Source organism: Pimephales promelas, chromosome 14 (assembly GCF_988280905.1).
Source record: "Pimephales promelas chromosome 14, fPimPro1.hap1.1, whole genome shotgun sequence".
NCBI lineage: Eukaryota > Metazoa > Chordata > Actinopteri > Cypriniformes > Leuciscidae > Pimephales > Pimephales promelas.
In genome coordinates, this window is record NC_142782.1 from 31,505,426 (window position 1) to 31,527,563 (window position 22,138).

Here is a 22,138-nt window from a genome sequence, read left to right on the forward strand (position 1 = left end):
TTAATTATAGTAACTATGTATTTTGGTTTTATTTGTAGTAAAACCATGGTTACATTTCATAAGGGAAACTACTGTAGGGTCCTTAATGATAACAATTCCTTTGTGTAGAGGCACAAGAAATAAAGACAAACTATAGACATATCACCAGTTTCAATGTATCTCTAGATGTTTTTTAATGCACAATACAGGGTTATGAGATTAATTAAAAATCTAAAAAAATGTAAGCACAACAAACCAGTGGTGTCACAGCACCATTCAAAGAGTGAAGCCAAGGGTTACATTAATGCAAATACAATACAGAAACAAGATGAGTGTCATACATGAATTACAGTTTTAACAAAACAACAGCTAAGACACTGACTCCGACAAATCTTCGTAAATGTGAGGCGACTTCGGCAGCAGTTGTAGATTTTCTCTGTAAGATCAAAGACAAAACCTCAGATTTTCAGGAGGGTTGCTTCACGGTTAAACATCATGTGTAAACGGAATAGATGAATAAGAGGGAATGACAGGAACCTTATCTGTCCTTGCTGGTTCTCAGGTCTGGGGTAATTGGGTCGTGTTGAATTGTCTGGTGCAGCATGAGGGCCATGAGACCTGCACGATTCGTCATGGCCAATCTTACATTGCGCTCCTGCTCAAACAATTCATCCAATTTGTACCACTGGGGGGAATAAAAGAAATAATGAGAATGAGTAAATGAATGAAAGATTGAAGAACAATAATATCAGCTGTTAAGAAATATATTGAAAGCAACAACATCTCAATCCATTTGATTAAATACATTTCTTTGCTTCAAATAAATGATTTCTTTGCAAAGGTAACAGGTTGAGGTAATGCGCTGACCACTCTGACTCGCTCCAGGTCCACTTCGGCCCTGCGGAGTTTCTCCCAGCAGTAGTGTTTGTTACACTTGCGTTTGGACACCCTGCAGTATTCTCCAGTGGGTTCGAACACATCACGAACCAGTGGACACCCACAGACCTCGTCCGCAGGAACCTGCACGCATGACATTCACATTTATGAATACGGTCTCTAATTATCTATGCAAATTGAGTGTTTATGTATCAAATTAAAGTAACCTTGGGGTCTCTTGAATGCTCTGGACAGAGAACCTGCAGTCTCTTACAGTAGGTTTTGCTCTGTGGATTGTAAACATCACAGAAGAGCCGTGTAGCGCTAGATACAAGGAAATAAAGAGCAGAAATACAATTAGTATGATTTTATTAACTTCTTTATCTATTTTTAATAGGCTTTAAAGGTGCACTAAGTAAATTTTCTCTCATTTTACAGATGAAGAAGTAATCAGACATACCATTTGGCAAATACTCATTTTTGGGTGATGGCAGTTTACCATGTATAACATTATAGATAAAGATATACCAATGGTGTTTTCTAAGTGTAGTCAAGTGTTTATGTATCATAATTATCTGAAATGCATGATAGTACCAGGTGAAAACAGTAATGTGTCTTTGCTGACCATTTATCATCAGATCACTTAAAACGGATCTTAAAACCAGGTGTTAACCAGCTTCTCTCTTAAACGCTCAAAATCCAGGGATATTGTATTTAATTTGCGGATGTCAGGGAGCCGCTATCAATATATGTGAAGATTCAAATGATCAAAAGTGACAGTAAAGACTCTCTATATCACACTGTATATCACAGTGGAAGCATTTAAAACTAAAAAATATGTATTACTATTACTTACCCATCTATGCGTGTGGGGTACATGGAGCCAAATGATGTCTGACTCTCATACTGAATAGAAGAAAAAGATGACATTATTAAAAGATATATAATAAATAAATAAAAAAACACAGTTTAAAGGTCTGTGCATCATGATTATTAAAAGGAGTAGTTCACTTTTAAAAAACCTTTTGCTGATAATTTACTCACCCCCATGTCATCCAAGATGTCCATGTCTTTCTTTTTCAGTCGAAAAGAAATTAAGGTTTTTGATGAAAATATTCCAGGATTTTTCTCCATATAATGGAGTTCAATGGGAACCAAACGGTTCAAATGAGAGTTTCAGTGCAGCTTCACAGGACTTTAAACGATTTCAGACGATGAATAAGGGTCTTATCAAGCGAAGCGATCAGCCATTTAAAAAATAAATAAAAAAGCTTAAGTTTTATAAGCACAAATGCCTGCCTTGCTCTGTTCTGTGATGCATGTTCGTAACTCTCCTGTTCGAACTTATTCATCAAAATGAACAAATCTTTTTCCTAGATAAGACCCTTATTCATCGTCTGGAGTCGTTAATTTTTTTTTCGTCTGAAGAAAGAAAGACGTGGACAGCTTGGATGACATGGGGGAGAGTAAATTATCAGCAAAAGTTTTTGTTTAAAAGAGAGCTACTCCTTTAAAACAGACAACCAACCTTGGCATAGCACCTTTCCATGTGACGCAGCGCCACCTTGGGGTTAACTGGGTGACTGCAGGACACACAGAAGATTTGCAAATCAGTGTCGTCATCGCCCTCGTTGGCCTTCAGGGAAAAGAAAAGTGATGTTCAGGTCACTGTAATGTGTTTGCAGTGTTTACAGTAGTGAAAATGTCACACTGAAACTACGGTTATGACGATCTCTCACCTCTTCGTCGTACTGTACGACCTGCTGTTTGGCCTTAGCGATGATACCCTCCAGCTCGTGGAACCGTTTTTCCATCTCCGTGAGTCGCAAGCGAGCCGACTGTTGCTCACGGCGGATTCGCTCCAGAAGTTTCTTGCCCTGTTCTTCTGCAATGCACGGGCTCTGCTGCCACTGCTGGATACGCTGGGGAAGGATCTCATAGATTCGACTGGCAAGACAAAAAGGCACAAATATTCAGAGTCTGTCTAATCTCATTCATACTCAATTACAAGTATTTCCAGGTTTACTTGGCAGCGAGCTTCATGCCGCAGTCATCAGAGCAGTATTTGGAGCTGGCGCGTGCAGCTTCGACACATCCGGGCCCGAGGCACTGTCTTGCTCCTCCACTGTCTCGAACCTCTGGCCGCTCGCTGTGTCTCACCCGGTCTCGGTGCTTCTGTTTGGGTTTGTGCTTCCGAGGCTTATTCTCCTCTTTCTTATGAATGAAAAGTCCAAACATAAGTTTCCATTCTAAGCACAATGATTTACTTTAAGCCAAAAATGAATATTAAAAGATTAACCCTATAAAACTCAATGTATCATATTTGATACGAAGGTCTCTGAATTAGAAATATCCTGCTGTACACAATCTACTACCTGCCTTCCTTCGTCTGATTTATAGTTCGTAATTTATAGTAAATGTAAGAGTAATTTTGTATTGTTAGAAATATTTCGAGATAAACGCTTAATGGGCTGAAGCAACTTTTGTTTACTTGATTATCCAAACACAAATCTCAGTTTGTGCCTCTGAATAAAGCTTTAGTTTATATTCTCCTCTATGAACCATAAAAACTTGTACTTTTTTTGTCGAAAGGTTCAATTCTGTTTAAATTTAAACTGTTAAATTTCAAACAATTCGATATTACTGAGTATTATATAATATGTCCAGCTTAACAGGGTTAAACAAGCATTCAATACACATATTTTTACACATGTCTTTACCTTTTTTTCAGATCGCTTTTCTCTTCTTTTAACGTGCTTGACCTTAACAGCTCTCTTTCTCAGAGCCGAATCAGCATATGAACCATCATCATCATCACTGTTCCAACCCTGAAGAAAAAACACAAAACTCAGACACAACCAATTCTGCCAATGATTATTGGAAATAAATCCAGGGGTGTTACCAAGACAGCAAAATGTGGGCTAACTTCCTTTAAAGGTACAATATGTAAGAATTTTGTAATAAAATACCCAAAAATCACTTGCACAGTGTGATATATTTCCTGCAGTTGTGTACTTACAATATCCCAAAAGTCTCCAAAGATTTTTTATTTCAGAGAAATCCCAATTTTAAATAAGTGGCCGTCCCGGAAAAAAATGTCGCCTGTCAATGATGCAATATCCGCGCTATCCTGCCTTAGCCACGACGTAACCATGGCGACAGACGTGCACAACTGTGTAGTGCGTAACGTTAACCGGCACGCAGTTCTTGTTCCTTTCAAACATAGACCATGGCAAGCAGACTTTGGAACAAACAAGGAGAACTAAAATGAGGATCAATATCAGCGTGGCATTTTTGAGATGCCGAGAGCTCCACGTACGCGACTAACTTGGATTCGACAGAGCTTCATGAGTCACCACTTGACAGCTTTATTAGACACAGACAGGTGAGCAAATGTACATAAAACAAATCAATGTTATATAACGTTAGCTTAACTTGATGAAATGTTATAATATGGTCAGTATGTTATTCTAATGTTGATCTAGCTTACTGCTAGTTTCATATAGCAAACAAACTAACACTGCTACACTATAACATTATAACTTTCAACACATATTTAAATGCCGTTTAGTGTGATAGTGTAACGTTAGACCAATTTAATTTCAAAATTTAATTTGTCTAATGCTACGTTCACACCGGACGCGAATCGCGCGTCAAATTCGCGCCTGACGCGTCTAGTTTGACGCTTGACCACTAGTGTTAATTCGCGTGTCAAGAGCGAAACTGGCGCGCGTAAAAGTTTGAAGTGAAATTTACGCGCGTGACGCGCGTCAGAATCAAAATCCGTTGGCGGCCATTGTTTTTATGTCGACCGAGCATTCATCAAGAGAGTTACCGCTCTGTATTTACTCTGGAGAGCAGAACAGCGGCGTGGGGGTCATCGTCGCCATATATTTGTGTCCACCGGACCCTTCGGAGCCGAACCGTTTGGCGAGTTTCACCATTTGCTCGCTCCAGGAGCTGCGCTGGATGACGGCCGCTGTCAGCGGTACTTCCGCCTGTCCCGCGCCCAGTTTGATGACCTGTTGTCCCGCATCTGAGCGAGGATCACCCTCGCCCTCATCCATCTAATCTAGCTGTCATTTATTTTTGTTTTGATGATAAATAGAGCCAGCCTTCAAAAGTTATTAACCTGTCCTGTGATTTTTTTCTCTCTCTCACGTCCAGACACAAATTTATGCACATATGTTGATTGTCTTTACAACATAATACTATTTCTAGATATGGAATAAATAACATTCAATACAAAATGAACATGTCTCGTATAAAGAAATAATGTTTTAAGTGATGAAACATTTGCTTTGTTGTGCATAATCCCACCATGCATTTAGTCATATTAACAAAATAATTTATTGAAGCATCCAGACACTTCACCACGTGAGCAAGCAGCAAGGCTCCTGATTGGTTAACGCGGCGCGAATTCACGCCAAAGTTCAGATTTTTCAACTCGGGCGGCAGACGCGAATTCGCGTCAAACGCGTGAATGCACAACGCTCAATTCGCGCCATTCGCGCCAACTTGACGCGCGAATGAGGCATATTTGCGTCCTCCACGCCTCATTCGCGCCGCAGGAATTTTTCACGCGCGTAAAGCGTCTTTGCATTGACTTAACATTGAAATCATTCGCGCCTGACGCCCTATTCGCGTCCGGTGTGAACGTAGCATAATAAACGGACCTGTGTGAGTAATCCAGCACTTGCGAGTAGTTCGGTAGAATTAAATGTTGTTTTTCGTTTATATCCGCGGGACTCGCGTGTGATATCTGTCTCTTTAGCAATCGTGACCTGCTTCATACCACTGTAATGTTAAAAATCATGAATGTTTCCACTCATCCATAAACATCATTAGATCCATCAGCTTGACAGCAAGTCCCATCTTTCAGCTCATCACTGCATCATCAACCTACGCCTTTGCTATCGTTAGAAACTGCGCCCTCTTGTGGCAAAAACACCTACATATTGTGCCTTTAAAAGGCTTTTTTTCTAGCGCTGAAGTGTGATTTGAGGTACCGTGCTGTGTTCTCCATACTGCCCAGCGCAGTACTGCTGATACAGCTCCAGCTCATTCTCACTGTAGTCTTCAGACATTGGGCCGTCTTGATAGTCTCTGCCCTTAGACATGGAGTACTCTTCATCCTTCACTCGCAACATTTTCTGAAATATAAAAGATAGTGGCTAAAGAAGAGCTGGAAACTGAAAGGGTGTAGGTTCAAGCAGCACAAGGGATGATCCTTAAAGTCACCAAAAAAAAATCAAAACAATTCTTGTTTTGTTTTTTAATGGAATACTGCAGTGTTTATTAGAAATTATTTATCTCTGCACATCATAATTATGTTTTAAATTCAATGTGCCCTCATAATCTTTAATCAAAATAAGTTTCCCTACCTCTTTCAACGACATCATCTTTTCCTCTGATGATGTGTTTACTGGCGGGGCAACCTGTCACTCATATGAGATCGACCAATAGCATACCACAACCATCCAATCAATTCCCGATGAACAAAACTGAGTCCCGCTCTATATTTTGTCATGCTTGAGAAGCCGTTTCACTCGTATATACGTCACAAAAGAAAAGAAAAGATTATCGCAAATTCCGTTTCATGCCGATTTTTCAAGTTACTCCAGACGAATTTTCTCTGTAATCAGTGTACTGATAAAAGTGTCTGCTAAATGAAATGTATTAACAATAAATCAATTAAAAAGCATTCAAACTTACAGAACAATTTGAGAATAATTGCTGAGTGCATCATATTGTACACAGAGGCAACAAAACATTATCAGACCTTAAAATATACCATAAAAATGTATGGAAAAAAAAAAGATGAAATCACAGGCAAAGGGACTCTTTTACAAAAGTGAAACTCACCCTAGCCCGCACTTCACACTGCCTCAGTCGGCATTTCTGCCTGATCTTATTCGGGCCGCCAAACTTCTTCATGTCTTTACAGAAGTCGCACAGTCCACAGTCCTCTGTGCGCATGCAGGCTTCACATTCTCCACACATGCGAGCGGAGCGCTTAATCTATGGACAAATCCCCAATACTCCCCACAGTCAGTCCAAAGGGTTAACAAACAACACACTTTTCAGTTACCGTCTTCACAAAGGTCATTTGAAGACCGAATTTCTTACCCGTGACCCTCGCCGTCCATCTGATTTGAAATCCGGTGTGTCGGGCTGGTAATCGGTCCCGTCTGCCTCTGAATCTTTCTCACGGCTTTTTTTGGGACGGTATTTGATCTCCAAGGAATTATTTTTACCTAGACCAAAGGATGCACACACTTAGGGTTGCTATTGACACTATTGTGGTGAATGCAAGATACATAATTCACCTTTGTTAAGTGTAGTTCTATACACTGTTGGTTGTAAACACAGCACTCTGTTCTTCACGACTGTTAAGGGATCGCGTTCCCTTTAAATGCTCTGAACGTGTGTTCACGTGGGACGCATGTCAGCGCCATTTTGCGATTATTATGTTTTCTTTCTAATAATAAACGACACACGCATTCGTGTGCTCAAAGTGAGAAGTTGTCTGTCGCAATTTACTGCAATTTCCACACTGGTGACCCCGACATTAGTCTGCTGGACGTATCCAGAGACACGACTCGACCATGACCGCGAACGCTGTCACGCTTAAACTCCCCGAATTCTGGGAATCGTCAGCATCTGCATGGTTCGCCCAGACTGAAGCGCAGTTCGCGTTACGTGAGATCACCGCGGATACAACGAAATACTACTATGTTGTGTCGGCTCTCGGAAATTCAACAGCATCCAGAGTGGTGAGCCTTCTTACAAATCCTCCCGAAAATGAGAAGTATGCAGCACTCAAAGCCCACCTATTGAAAACGTTTGAATTGACGGACACTGAGAGAGCCAACAGGCTTTTCTCACTTCAAGGACTGGGTGACAGCAAACCGTCTGAGCTCATGGACCGCATGCTGGATCTTTTAGGTGAGCACAGACCAGATTTTCTATTCACACAGTTATTCCTGCGTCAGCTACCTACCCAAGTGAGAGCTGCATTAGCTAACACCACAATCACTGACTGTCGGAGACTGGCTGAAGAGGCCGATAAATTTTTTCTGGCGAGTCAAGGACATTGTGCGGCCGCGTTTTTTCCCGCGCACGTTGCCACGGTGACGGGGGACGATTCCACACTCATCGGTGCAACCACTTCTCGTCGGCAGCAGTCTTCTGGCCCCCAACAGCTTACAGGCTTGTGTTTTTATCACGCAAAGTTTGGAAGTAAGGCTACCAAATGCCGTTCACCATGCAGTTTTGGTGGTTTGGGAAACGCCAGGGCCGGCGCTCAGTAGTGGCCATGAGTGTCGGCCGCGTAGACAGGCTGCTTTTCATCCGTGACAGCATCTCCGGACGCCGTTTTCTGTGTGACACGGGAGCACAGAGGAGCATCCTGCCTGCATCCCGTTTGGACATGGTGGCCGACAGCCACGGCCCCCCTATGGAAGCTGCCAATGGTAGCCCCATCCGCACATATGGAACGAGGTACGTCGAATTGTGTTTCGAAGGACAGCAGTTCGGCTGGGATTTTGTTACAGCAAAGGTAGCCATCCCCCTCCTCGGTGCTGATTTTTTGTGTGCACATGGATTGTTGGTGGATGTTAAGAACCACCGTCTGATTGACGCCGTTACGTTCTGTTCATATACGTGCACGCTCAGCGAGGCCGACTCCATACGACTGTCTAGCATGCTTTCAGCTTCCGATGATTTCCACCGACTACTGGCCAGTTTCCCAGCCCTCACTCAGCCCACTTTCTCTGCATCTGCCGTCAAGCATGGTGTGGAGCACCATCTCGCCACTTCTGGCCCACCCGTCTACGCCCGTGCTCGGCGCCTTGACCCGACCAAGCTGGCCGTTGCAAAGGCTGAGTTTGCGAATATGGAACGCCTGGGTATAGTCCGCCAATCCGACAGCCCGTGGGCGTCACCCCTCCACATCGTCCCCAAACCGGGCGGTGGCTGGCGGCCGTGTGGTGACTACAGGCGGCTTAATGAAGTAACGACACCTGACCGATACCCTGTCCCGAACATACAGGATTTTTCTGCACACCTGGCTGGAAAGGTGATTTTTTCCAAAGTGGACCTCATCCGGGGATACCATCAGGTGCCAGTACACCCACGGGACATTCCCAAAACTGCAGTGATCACGCCATTTGGGCTTTTTGAGTTCCTGCGCATGCCGTTCGGCCTTAAAAATGCTGCCCAATCTTTTCAGCGCCTCATGGACTCTGTTTTACGGGACCTGCCTTTCCTTTTTGTGTACTTGGATGACATCCTGGTAGCGAGCACGTCCAAGTCTCAGCACCTGGCACACCTCCGAACCCTTTTCGAGCGGCTTAGCCAACATGGATTAATTGTCAATCCCGCCAAGTGCCAGTTCGGTCTCTCCACCATCGACTTCCTGGGACACAGAGTCACTAAGGACGGGGCAGTCCCCCTCCCATCAAAGGTGGAGGCAGTCACACAGTTCCCACGTCCGCTCACTGTCAAATCCCTGCAGGAGTTCCTTGGGATGGTGAATTTTTACCACCGCTTCATTCCTCGGGCTGCTCAGCTCATGCGGCCCTTGCACGAGGCTTTGAAAGGTAAACCCAAGCAAGATGTGGACTGGACTGATAGCAGGGACGAGGCATTTGCTGCCACTAAGGCTGCCCTAGCGAACGCCACCATGCTGGCACATCCTTCTCCTACAGCCCCCATCGCCATCACCTCAGACGCCTCAGACTACGCCGTGGGTGCTGTTTATGAACAGTGGGTAGGTGGGGCCTGGCAGCCGCTGGCTTTCTTTAGCCGTCAGCTGCGCCCCTGTGAGCGGAAGTACAGCACTTTCGATCGGGAGCTGCTGGGTCTCTACTTAGCCATCAGACACTTTCGTTCAATGCTGGAAGGCCGACATTTCACTGCTTTTGTGGACCACAAGCCACTAACTTTTGCCATGGCCAAGGTAGCTGAGCCGTGGTCCGCCCGCCAGCAACGTCAACTGTCCTACATTTCAGAGTTCACCACGGACTTGCAGCACGTTGCTGGTAAGAACAACTGTGTGGCGGATTGCCTATCACGAGCTGTGGCAGGAGCAGTCCATCTTGGTTTGGATTACGAACGCATGGCGGCGACTCAGTCCACAGACCCGGATGTGCAACTCCTGAAGACCTCAAATACAGGGCTGCAGATCGAAGACGTGGTTTTTGGTGATGCTGGCACTACACTCCTGTGTGACATCTCTTCAGGTAGTCCCCGGCCGGTCGTTCCCTCAGGATGGAGACGACAAGTTTTTGATGCCATCCATGGTCTCTCCCACCCAGGTTCAAAAGCATCACAGAGACTGGTTGCAGCAAAGTTCGTTTGGCACGGTCTCAAGAAGGATGTTAGGGACTGGGCTAACACCTGTGTTGAGTGCCAACGTGCCAAAGTACACCGCCACACTAAAGCCCCGTTAGAGACTTTCCCGGTTCCTGAGAGGCGTTTTGACCATGTAAACGTGGACCTGGTTGGTCCTCTGCCCTCCTCTCATGGTTTCACGTATCTGTTAACCATGGTTGACAGGACCACCCGTTGGCCTGAGGTTGTGCCACTGACGTCAGTGGCGTCCGTCGAGATGACACGGGCATTTATTGCCACCTGGGTTGCCCGTTTCGGCACCCCTTCGGACATATCCTCTGACCGAGGTGCGCAGTTCACGTCTGAGCTGTGGGGCGCTGTCGCACGGAGCCTCGGAGTAAAACTCCACCACACGACCGCATATCATCCGCAGGCTAACGGACTCTGTGAACGTTTTCATAGGGCAATGAAGGCTGCCCTGCGTGCCAGCCTCAAAGACAGCAACTGGGTCGACAAGCTCCCGTGGGTGATGTTGGGCATCAGGACTGCACCTAAGGAGGACCTTCAGTCCTCATCCGCTGAGCTTGTTTATGGACAGCCGTTGCGGGTGCCAGGGGATTTCGTCCCTAACACCACAGTTCCCTGGTCTGCTACTCTTCAGCGATCTACTCTATTGGACAATGCGAGGCTTTTCGCACCTGTCCCAACTTCCTGTCACGGCCTCCCTCAGTCGCACATTCCTACTGGTCTTCAGACGGCTGACTACGTTTTCATTCGCCACGATGCCCACAGGGGACCGCTACGCCCACCCTACGAGGGCCCGTTCCGGGTTCTGGAGACAGGGGACAAACATTTTGTGGTGGACAGGGGCGGCAAACCGGAGCGACTCTCCATTGATCGCCTTAAACCCGCTCACTTGGACATAGCTAGGCCTATTGACCTGGCTCAGCCCCCACGACGTGGACGGCCTCCTGCTCTGCCCCCACCCCTTGCTCCCCTACCTCCCACACTCAGTGCCCCACACCCGTGTCATAACGGGACGCAGGTTGCAGTGGGGTCTCCTCGACCTCCGGCACAGCGCAGCCGTTGTGGCCGGCTGATACGCCCACCTCCCCGTTGACTGTTTAGTTCTTTTCCTGATACGGTGAATTCTGGGGGGACGTGTGTGGTGAATGCAAGATACATAATTCACCTTTGTTAAGTGTAGTTCTATACACTGTTGGTTGTAAACACAGCACTCTGTTCTTCACGACTGTTAAGGGATCGCGTTCCCTTTAAATGCTCTGAACGTGTGTTCACGTGGGACGCATGTCAGCGCCATTTTGCGATTATTATGTTTTCTTTCTAATAATAAACGACACACGCATTCGTGTGCTCAAAGTGAGAAGTTGTCTGTCGCAATTTACTGCAATTTCCACACTATAATCATTTAAAATGAATAAAATGTTATTGTTTTATACATCTAAAATAAAACAAATAATTAAATTAAATAAATAAACAATAATTCAAATAAAAAGTCCTTACTTCGACACCTTTCACAGTACCACACGTGGATGGTTTTGGCCGTCTTCTCAGAAATATTAATGCAGTCTCCATGAAACCACTCACTGCAGCTTTCACAACCACTGTTTACATGAAAAGAATTTTAAACATTTTTAATTTGCAAAGAAAAAGCCTTCTCAAAAAGGCATTCAAACATTTCAATAGAAACACATCTTCTTACATCATGAAGCAGTTGATGTCTGGTTTGCGACAAATGCAATAAACAGGCGTGTTGCTCTGGCTTAGACTCATCCCGGGTTTGGGAGTTTTTTCAAAGTCTGACATGTCGCTGTCCTGTAACATAAGACAAGAAACAGAACTTGCATCCAATTTTGCATTTTCTGTATGTTACTTACTGTAACCCTGCCAGCAGACACTATTACTGTATTCTGTGCTTCCCACATTTTTTAAACTGTCACTCACTATAATATAAATGGCAATGACAGCTCAGAGTAGCTCTTGCGTAAATGTGCTATCGTTCAAATGAAGGTTTGGCATCACAAAGTTGAAAGTATCAGAGTTCAGTATATATAAACATATTAAAGTGTATAAATAGTACTACATACTCTCTCTATAACGGCTTTTATCATACTTTTACAATGTTTTGAACATGAACCAGGGTATTCTTTAAAGTGCCTTGGTATATTAATTATTTATTTAGACCTGTACTAAGGTAACTTATTATAAGTTACCTTAGTACAGGTCTAAATAAATAATTTATAATAATAAGTTATATATCAACTTCTACCATGGTACCGCCCAGTTCTACTTATAAGGGTAAAACAACCCGAATGACAAAACTAATAATATTTCACTTACCATGACAGACTTGTGCGGTTATTGTCCAAAAGGAAGGAATATCACGACAGTCATTCGGAACAGCTGAAGCACAAAAACTAATAAGCTGTCATAACATCGTGAACTAAACGTGTTTACAGTGAATCAATTTAATTTGACTCCTTTTGTTTACACAGCGGAACACTGCATCACAACATTTACTTCCGCTTCCACCACTATGATTCTTCTTCTACGGATTAGAGACCAAACGATCTACTGCCACCTATTGGACGTGTGTGTGAGTGACGCGCACCTATGCGGGCAGGTGACAAAACAACTAAACAAACATTTTTGTTACTTGAAACAAAATAAAATATAAAAAGTCAAGGCAACATTTCTCATTTTCATTTAGTTTAACTTGGTGTACTAAAATAACTAAAACTGAAAAAAAAAAAAAAAAAAAAGTCAAGGCAACATTTCTCATTTTCATTTAATTTAACTTGATGTACTAAAACTATGAACTAAAACTGAAATAATAATAAAAATACATAGAGAAAGAAACTAAAAATGCCACTAAAATTAAAAAGAAAACGGAAAATATAAAAAATAAAAACATTCAAAATGCAGCCTTTTGATGTTATACAGTAGAAAATGTCTTTTTTTGCATTTTAAATGTAATTTGTATTGATTTAATATTTTTACTGATATGATTGTTGAAAATTGTATTCAGATTTCTTATACAATTAGAATCAAATTAGTATTAGATAATTACGGACTAATATATATTCATTCTGATATTACCGCCACAATTTAGAGAGATCAGTAATATAAACAAATTATTATTGAATTATTGTCGTCTATTGATATTGATAATACCCAGTGGCAGGCATGAATGTGTTTGAAACATAGACTGTATAAAACTATGTTTGAAAACATGCCTTTCATGCAACAAATAAACCAGAATTTCATTAAGTAATTTATATATATATGATTTTTTTTTTTCCGTACCAGTACTGTGTAGGTAAACCATGATAAATCACCAGTTCCCTGCAGTGCAGGAAGGATGTCGTGCACGCGCACAAGCTCGAGAACACGCGCTGGTCAAAGCCGATGCTCGCGCAAACAAGCGAACATCACACAATCATTCTGAAATTAAGATGAATTAAAACGTCCTCGGTACAAGACTGGAGTTATTCGAGATTAGGTAAGAAACACTTCAATTCAACTTTTGTGTCTTCTTCAGGCTCTGGTCATTTCGCTTCATTCTGGGTCATCATAAACAGACTCACGTCATCGAAAGTTTACTTCTGTTTACCTCTTTCAAAACTTTAATTTTTAAAATAACACGTGGTTAATATGGACAAGCAATATCTTGGATAATTAAATTCAAACTTTAATTCTTTTATATGAAAATGATATACTTGATATGGTCCAAGAAATATGTTTATTTTTACATTTACGAGACTGTTTGTTGTGCTTGACCGCTAAACATCCAAAATCACGATAAAATCAATGATAAAAAAAATCATAAATAGGTTTAAAGGCATAGACAAATGAAATAATACATTCGAGATTAATCATTATTCTATAATATTTGTTAATGTTGTTATAATTATTATAAAGTTGAAAACTAAACTTGAAAAATGAATAAGAGCAACTGTCAAGGTTTTAAAGTAATCTGCGGGACAGCAGAAATTTCCTTCAAGACAAATACATTACAATAGTATAATCTAATCAGCTTTAGATAGGCCTAATTACTTAATTTATTAAATACATACTACAAAATATGAAGAAAAAATGTTACAGTAGAGGAGTGAGAACATAGAATGACTCAGAATCAGGGTCAGATTGGGATGAGCGTTGAACTAGAGAGACTCCCTAATGAATGCTCTGCCGATAAAAACTTGGGATATCGTTAAAACAGCAAACAACCAGCAAAAAATGTTTATTATGACTCCTGCATATTAGCTCAGGGCTTTGATGATATTGTCAGTTCTGTCTGACCTTTCCAACTCCCTTCAGGTCAGTTTGGAGAAGCGGCAAAGGCAAATGTCTGTTTAATGCACTTTAAAGTCAGCATGAAACAGAAGTTGCAATAGTTTTTTCATCCCTATTGTTGTGTATATGTGAGTTATATGGCTTCCTAAAGAAGAAAAAATGTTGGGCGGGACTTGCTTTTATCCATTGGGAATTGATTTTAAGGTTAAATGGTTGTGGTTTGCTATTGGTCGATCTCATGTGAGTGACAGGTTGCCCCGCCCTCACGCCAGTACACATGAGAAGAGAAGTTGTGTACTGGCATTGAAGTTTGTTGAAACACCCATATTGATTACACACCGTCTATACTAAAATACTTCTCTTTCTGGATGTCCTCTCAGAGTTAGAATTAGGCGTCTCAAATGGAGACAGAAGCCATGGATGTCCAACAGCAGGACAGGGTCGTGGCCCGGGAAAATCACGTCCACACAACACAACCACAGGCCACCAGCAAACTTGAAGTCACCGGTGAGAGGGATGTTTATGAAGCAAATCTGTTGATTCTTGAGAGTTTCTGCATGTTTAGCTTTTATGCTTTATTTACATTGGAGATGGAGAAATAGTCATGACATTCAGACAGACTTAAATGATTATTTGTGACTGACAGGTCCCATCTCAGTTGAGATTGTTCACAACGGAAGCAACGAGTCCCTGACAGACGGTGTCACATCAAGTGATGATGCTTTACTGCTTCCAGGCCATATACCTACAATTTCACGCAAAATAGATAAAGCAAACGGTATTTACATTTTTATGCATCAGAAGGTAGTTCATTATTTAAAGAATGAATTCACACAAAAAATGAAAATCATCTAACCACTTTTTTTGGCGCTTGCAGAGATCATTATTGCAAATCCGTGTAGTGACACTAGAGGTAAAGAAATTACACACTTTCCTTTTAAAGGGATAGTTCACTTTGAAATTAATTTTTGGTATGTTTTAGCTTACCTCAAGGGCATCCAAGATGTAGGTGTCTTTGTGCCACAGTAGTTTCAATTTTGATATTTTTAGGTCAAACCGTTCTTGTCTATCAGTCATATAATGGAGGTCTATGGTCACCACCTCAAAGAGCATGCACAGAGAAGTCGAAACGAGCGGTTTGTGTGAGAAAGCGAACAGTATTTATATCGTTTTTACCTCTTGTAATCACAACCACGTCCAAGTGATCTGAGGGCGAGGGCGCTTTGTGGCTGTGGTTACAAGAGGTAAAAACGATATAATACTGTTCGTTTTCTCACACAAACCGCTCGTTTCGTGTCTTAGGCCATCAAATTTGTACTTACATTTACGAGTCATTAAATCATGTTTAATTTGGACTTCTCTGTGCATGCTCTTTGAGGTGGTGACCATAGACCTGCATTATATGACTGACAGACAGGAACGGTTTGACCTAAAAATATAAAAACTGAAACTACTGCAAATATATATTTTAAAATGTCATTTATTCCTGACACTACTCCAGTTTTCAGTGTCACATGGTCCTTCAGAAATCATTCTAATATGCTGATTTGATGATCAAGAAACTTTTGAGAGAACTATTCCTTAGCACAGGAATAAATCCAGACATAGTAATAAAACTGTCAGAAATAGACTAATTGCTAATAGACTAGATAATGCTAATCGGTTAGGCATTGTATGAATATATATGTTACAAATTGTAATGTATTAAAATGTACTATTGTCTGATTTTTTTTAATACATTCAATTGTGAATTTAACATTTCAGCGAAGCCCAGTTTTCCCAATAGCTCGTCTCCTCCTGTCATCAATGGCTCTTCTATCATCTGCAAACCGCCTGCTTCTTCATCAGGAGGATCGACGCCTCGTGCTTCAGCACAACAGAAATGCAAGCGACATGCAAAGTGCAACGGACACAAACACCCTCACAGAAAACACACACCCTCCACTTCCATGAGCCAGCAGAGCTTCAAAGGCGATGCCTCGCAGATACAGAGAGTGGCAGGAGACGGTAAGAAAAGCATTGAACACACGTCATAAAAACACCTATGGGTTCATATTTTTGTTTCAATATTTTTATGTATTTTTAGAGCACGTTGGGCCATATCTGAAAAGAGGCCTCCGCCCACTGGTCTGTTCGTAAATATAGGGCCTGCCCTTATCTTTCAGTGACACTGGACGGCCCGCTGGATTTATCTTCGTGTGTTTTATGGTCCCTTCACGTCAGCGTTTGATAATTCTTTCCGTTAGGTCACACATTACTGTTTGATGACTAACTCACAGTAGCTGGTACATAATCTAATCTGGAGAATTTAAATACTGAGAGGGCTTGATGTTTTTTGACGATATCAATTGTTTAACTGCTGTAAAGGAATTCACAAGATTTAAACTGATGAATGAGTGTATTCTGGTGGTGTCGCTCAGGTTCGGTGTGCTTGAAATGATAAAAATGGTCATATTAACCACATTATTTATCCTCAATGATTTTACTTTTAGAAAAACAAAGGTAACACTTTATTTATGTATTTATTATAGTAATAACATTATATATTATTTATTACATGCCAGTAACTAAACCTTATTCCTAACCCTTTTATTTTATGCAAACATAATTAAACTCTATTAGAGAAGTGTAAGTTTGAACAATGTGGTCAAAAATTATGATGTCACTTCCTTATTATGATGTCAGCATGGATGCATTTAATTGATCAAAAGTGACAGTAAAGACATTTACAATGTTAAAAAAAAAACAATGTTATATCTGTTCATCAAAGAAGAAATGCATCACAGTTTCCACAATAATATTAAGCAACACAACTGTTTTCGAAGGAAGCTTGTTTCCACCATTGAAATAATTGCGACTTTTTATCTCATAATTGCAAGATATGAAGTCAGAATTGCGAGAAATAATGTCGCAATTTCGAGATATAAAGTCGAAATTCTGAGAAAGTCGTAATTGCGAGATATAAAGTTGCGATTCTGAGTAATAAATTCGCAATTGTGAGAAAAAAAGACAGAATGGCGGAAACAAGCTTCCACGCAATTCTGCGACTTTTTACCTCACAATTCTGACTTTTTTTCTCACAATTGCGAGTTTACATCTCGCAATTCTGACTTTATAACACATAATTGCGAGTTTATATCTCAAAATTCTGACATCTTTTCTCAGAATTGTGAGATATAAAGTCAGAATTGCAGTTATCTGCCCAATTCTAAGGGGGAAAAAGAAATCTTTCAATTCTAACTTTAAATCTTGCAATTCTGACTTTATATCACGCAATTCCAACTTTATATCTCGCAATTTTGACTTTTTATCTCGCAATTCAGACTTTATATCTCGCAATTCAGACTTTATATCTCGCAATTCTGACTTTATATCTCGCAATTCTGACTTTATATCTCGCAATTCTGACTTTATATCTCGCAATTCTGACTTTATATCACGCAATTCTGACTTTATATCTCGCAATTCTGACTTTATATCTCGCAATTCTGACTTTATATCTCGCAATTCTGACTTTATATCACGCAATTCTGACTTTATATCTCCCAATTCTGACTTTATATCACGCAATTCCGACTTTTTATCTCGCAATTCTGACTTTATATCTCGCAATTCTGACTTTATATCTCGCAATTCTGACTTTATATCTCGCAATTCTGACTTTATATCTCGCAATTCTGACTTTATATCTCGCAATTCTGACTCTATATCACACAATTCTGACTTTATATCTCGCAATTCTGACTCTATATCACACAATTCTGACTCTATATCACGCAATTCTGACTTTATATCTCCCAATTCTGACTTTATATCACGCAATTCCGACTTTTTATCTCGCAATTCTGACTTTATATCACGCAATTCCGACTTTTTATCTCGCAATTCTGACTTTATATCACGCAATTCTGACTTTATAGCTCCCAATTCCGACTTTTTATCTCGCAATTCTGACTTTATATCTCGCAATTCTGACTTTATAGCTCCCAATTCTGACTTTATATCACGCAATTCTGACTTTATATCTCGCAATTCTGACTTTATATCTCGCAATTCTGACTTTATATCACGCAATTCTGACTTTATATCTCGCAATTCTGACTTTATATCTCGCAATTCTGACTTTATATCTCGCAATTCTGACTTTATATCACGCAATTCAGACTTTATATCTCGCAATTCTGACTTTATATCTTGCAATTCTGACTTTATATCACGCAATTCAGACTTTATATCTCGCAATTCTGACTTTATATCACGCAATTCTGACTTTATATCTCGCAATTCTGACTTTATATCTCGCAATTCTGACTTTATATCTCGCAATTCTGACTTTATATCACAAATCACCAGGGCACAAATGTCAGTTTTTCCTGTGGATGACCTCCGTGAACACTGAATGCTTCTGTCTGTTTCAGACTGCTGTGCGCACTGCATACTAGCCTGTCTGTTCTGCGAGGTGCTGTCGTGCTGTTCAGCCGTGGCTCAGTGTTTGGCCTGCGGGCTGGAGTGTGACGCTCTCTGTTGTTGCGGGGAAGCAGCCACCGGAGGTCTGGCGTGCTGTGCTGAGGACACCTGCTCTGCCCTGCTGGATTGTGGGATACTGGAGGACTGTTGCCAGTCTTCAGACTGTCTGGAGATCTGCCTGGAATGCTGCTCCATCTGTTTCCCTGCCTAATGGGATTCTCTACAGAATGATATCAAGTGCTCAAAGGACCGTAAGTGTCGGATAAATGTGTTAGCGTTATCCCGCATTTTGTATTTATTTAGTATGAAGAATGAATTTGTTGCATTGATCAAAGTTGGACTGCTCTGTATGCTATTCTCTGAATTCAGACAGGTGTGTTATTGTTTGTACTGTATGTTAAAATGGGTTACGTTTTTCCTTGTTTCAGTGTAATTATATATTTAAGTACTGCGTAATAATAATTAATTACATGTACTTGCTATTGGGTTAGGGTAGGATTTATACAACAGTAAATCTTGTAACATATGTAACAAGGACCCTGTAAAATGCACACAAATTCAGCTGGTCATGTGATCACAACATATGAGAGTTATATTATATTCTGCACTTTTAAGAGCTTAAGCTTAGAAGTTTTCCTCCAGTAAGCTCAAAGATGTGTCAGACTCTTCTACTTAAGGTTAGAAATGTGCATTATGATCAAAATACTTTTGCCATCCTTGCGAGTGTTTCATAGCACACATGCGACCTGCACAGGTGCATGCATGAGCAATAAATACCTTAATGCATTGAACATCTTCATCAACTGTGATTTTATACAACATAGAAAATAAATCTAGAGAGTAATTTGCTTTGAACAAACTCCTGTAATACTCTCTGTTTTTAAAGTGTAACCGTTTTGCGTGACAGCTGAGAATAAGGCGTAAGGATCTTTGTTCTCTGTCTGTTCTCAGCACTCTTTATCTAAAGTGTGTGTGGCAGGAAGCCTGAGCGATGCAAAAATAACCAGTCAGGATGACTATAAAGCGTTTGCATATTCCTCTGGGCATGTTGAATTTCACGGCCTGTCTCCAGATGACTCTGCCCAGTGTTTAGACAGTGGGCACCGCTCGAGAGAGAGAGCGCTCATGTTGAATCTGGCAGTGGGACAGAGACCTGTGTGTCCGACAGAAGCTCTACTGAGATGACCTCCATCCCTCCCTGCATCCCGCTGTGGGTGAACGCATTGAAAACGCCTTCATATCTGCCCTATATCACTGACTTATTGATTATATAAGTCAGCAAACCACAATGTATAATATTTGAAAATGTTGTAGAACAAATATCTATGTTAATAAAGTATCTATCATCTATCCATCCATCCATCCATCGATCTATATATCTATCTATCCATCCATTGATCTATCTATCCATCTATCTATCCACCCATCCATCGTTCTATCTATCCATCCATCCAGCCATCCATCCATCATTTTGTAAAAACCTAAATAGAAAAAAATACCATTGCAAATTAGATTGCTTGTCATAAACTATGAAAATGCAAAACATTATCTTTATATATAAAATATATAACAAAAATGAACTACACTATTATTTTTTATCATTCATAAACTGAACAACAGTGAGAGTAAAGACATTTCTAATGTTACAAAAGTTTTTGATTGCAAATAAATGCAGTTCTTTTAAATTTCTATTAATCAGAGTTCATATATGATAATAATGAGAAATGTTTCTTGAGCAGCAGATCAGCATTAGATCATATCAGAATGATTTCTGAAGGACCATGTGACACTGAAGACTGGAGAAATTATGCAGAAAATTACATTTTAAAACAATATACAAATAAAAAGCAGTTATTTTAAATTGTCATATTAATAATAATACTGTTTTACTGTATTTTTAGAGACTTCTGTTTAAAAAAAAAAAAAGTTTAAAAAAATTTTTACCGTCCCAAATTTTTGAATGGTAGTGTATTTATAGAAAGAGTAAATTAATCAATATATTTGTGAGTTTTAACGGTGATGAGGTTGACTGTGTTACCTCCTGGACTGCTGGCTGAGGGGCAGGAAGGCTGTGTTTATTGTACAGATGTGCCAAGTGGCGTCAACAGGAAGTGGAGGAAGTAACTGAAATGACAGTGCTGGGGCGACAGGATAGGCCCACACGACCCTAATCCAGGTCTGGTTCTGACCCAGCGCTCCTGCCCTGTGTTTCAAAGAGCCGCCGCTCACAGGAAGCAGCTTTCAGCATCTCTGCGCAAAAATAGACAAAACACAGTTTCACTAGCCTACATCTGTCACGCCAGAGCTCATCAAGTCAGTACAACAGTGGCTCTGTTCTGGTGACATCTTTAGATTTGATTTCTGTTACAGTAAACTTGTAGCAGAAATGAAACTGAAGATCACATTTGACTTTCATTCATTTAAAACCCCAATTCCAGAAAAGTTGGGACAAAGCGCAATTTGTTAATTCTCTAAAACATTTCATCGTTTTCACTGGCCAAATAAATTTGATTTTGTAAATATAAATACATTTGGATTCTGATGGCTGCAACAACACACTCCAAAAAAAGGTGGAACAGAGGCAAAATAAAAAGATTTCAACTTTTTTGAAACAGTCCATGATTAGAAGGTAAATAAGCGTTATGTCGAGCGTCACGTGACCAAACGGGAAAACAGGCCTTATCGCATCCGCTTGACAGACGGCCGTAAGACCTGACTACGATATCTATGTGTTTTAAGGTAATCAGCTAACCTACCTAGTTCACTTTGTTATTGGCTTTATATTCCATTTAAATATCTAAACGTTACTGTGAATAAGAAAAAAAATAAAACGTTTAAATATCAATCTGCACACGTGAGGGACATTGGTTATGCTAATCTTTGCTCGCTCCTTTTAAGTTATCTTGAGTAAAACCGCAAAAAAATCATGAAGCCCGTACAAAATACCTGGACCGGAAGCGATGCGACCTGTTTCACATAATGCGGAAGTAAGAGCCGATTGGTCATGTATGTTTGGGGATAAAAGGAAAGATGTGTCATGGCTCACGTCTGTGCCAAATTTCATGAGAGAATTGTCAAACAATTCAAAAATCACATTTCTCAATGAAAGATTGCAAAGTATTTATGTCTTTCTTCATCTACCATACATAATACTGTGGAAAGA

At 40.8% G+C, this 22,138-nt stretch overlaps 2 protein-coding genes across 4 annotated transcripts; one reads left to right on the top strand and one right to left on the bottom strand.

Annotated features, from left to right (window-relative positions):
• Nucleotides 1-516: 516 nt before the first annotated feature.
• Nucleotides 517-12,757, bottom strand: cxxc1a (CXXC finger protein 1a). 2 transcript variants are annotated; one of them, XM_039665824.2, is made up of 15 exons: nucleotides 12,553-12,753; nucleotides 11,915-12,027; nucleotides 11,716-11,816; nucleotides 6,985-7,112; nucleotides 6,721-6,876; nucleotides 6,240-6,293; nucleotides 5,865-6,008; nucleotides 3,576-3,683; nucleotides 2,882-3,069; nucleotides 2,595-2,802; nucleotides 2,384-2,491; nucleotides 1,712-1,761; nucleotides 1,083-1,179; nucleotides 847-999; nucleotides 517-664 (listed from the first exon to the last, which is right to left on the bottom strand). In XM_039665824.2, the coding sequence occupies exons 1-15, from the start codon at nucleotides 12,553-12,555 to the stop codon at nucleotides 518-520; spliced, it is 1,758 nt and encodes a 585-aa protein (XP_039521758.2). In that variant the 5' UTR covers nucleotides 12,556-12,753; the 3' UTR covers nucleotide 517. The 2 variants fall into 2 exon arrangements, with proteins under 2 accessions (XP_039521758.2, XP_039521766.2); XM_039665832.2 differs by lacking the exon at nucleotides 6,240-6,293 and having other exon boundaries at nucleotides 12,553-12,757.
• Nucleotides 12,758-13,577: 820 nt separating this feature from the next.
• Nucleotides 13,578-19,317, top strand: LOC120475170 (uncharacterized). 2 transcript variants are annotated; one of them, XM_089119844.1, is made up of 6 exons: nucleotides 13,578-13,714; nucleotides 14,889-15,015; nucleotides 15,155-15,286; nucleotides 15,386-15,421; nucleotides 16,273-16,515; nucleotides 18,927-19,317. In XM_089119844.1, the coding sequence occupies exons 2-6, from the start codon at nucleotides 14,910-14,912 to the stop codon at nucleotides 19,184-19,186; spliced, it is 777 nt and encodes a 258-aa protein (XP_088975970.1). In that variant the 5' UTR covers nucleotides 13,578-13,714; nucleotides 14,889-14,909; the 3' UTR covers nucleotides 19,187-19,317. The 2 variants fall into 2 exon arrangements, with proteins under 2 accessions (XP_088975970.1, XP_039521827.2); XM_039665893.2 differs by lacking the exon at nucleotides 15,386-15,421.
• Nucleotides 19,318-22,138: the final 2,821 nt, after the last annotated feature.

What these genes read in the sequence shown, in the direction of transcription:
- LOC120475170 (XM_089119844.1), top strand. Translation starts at nt 14,910, where the DNA reads ATGGAGACAGAAGCCATGGATGTCCAACAGCAGGACAGGGTCGTGGCC. An exon ending in CAGCAAACTTGAAGTCACCG is followed by an intron (nt 15,016 to 15,154) that starts GTGAGAGGGATG and finishes TGTGACTGACAG; the next exon opens with GTCCCATCTCAGTTGAGATT. An exon ending in TCCGTGTAGTGACACTAGAG is followed by an intron (nt 15,422 to 16,272) that starts GTAAAGAAATTA and finishes TTAACATTTCAG; the next exon opens with CGAAGCCCAGTTTTCCCAAT.
- cxxc1a (XM_039665824.2), bottom strand. An exon ending in GACATCAACTGCTTCATGAT is followed by an intron (nt 11,817 to 11,914) that starts GTAAGAAGATGT and finishes TCATGTAAACAG; the next exon opens with TGGTTGTGAAAGCTGCAGTG. An exon ending in AGATGATGTCGTTGAAAGAG is followed by an intron (nt 6,009 to 6,239) that starts GTAGGGAAACTT and finishes TTTATATTTCAG; the next exon opens with AAAATGTTGCGAGTGAAGGA.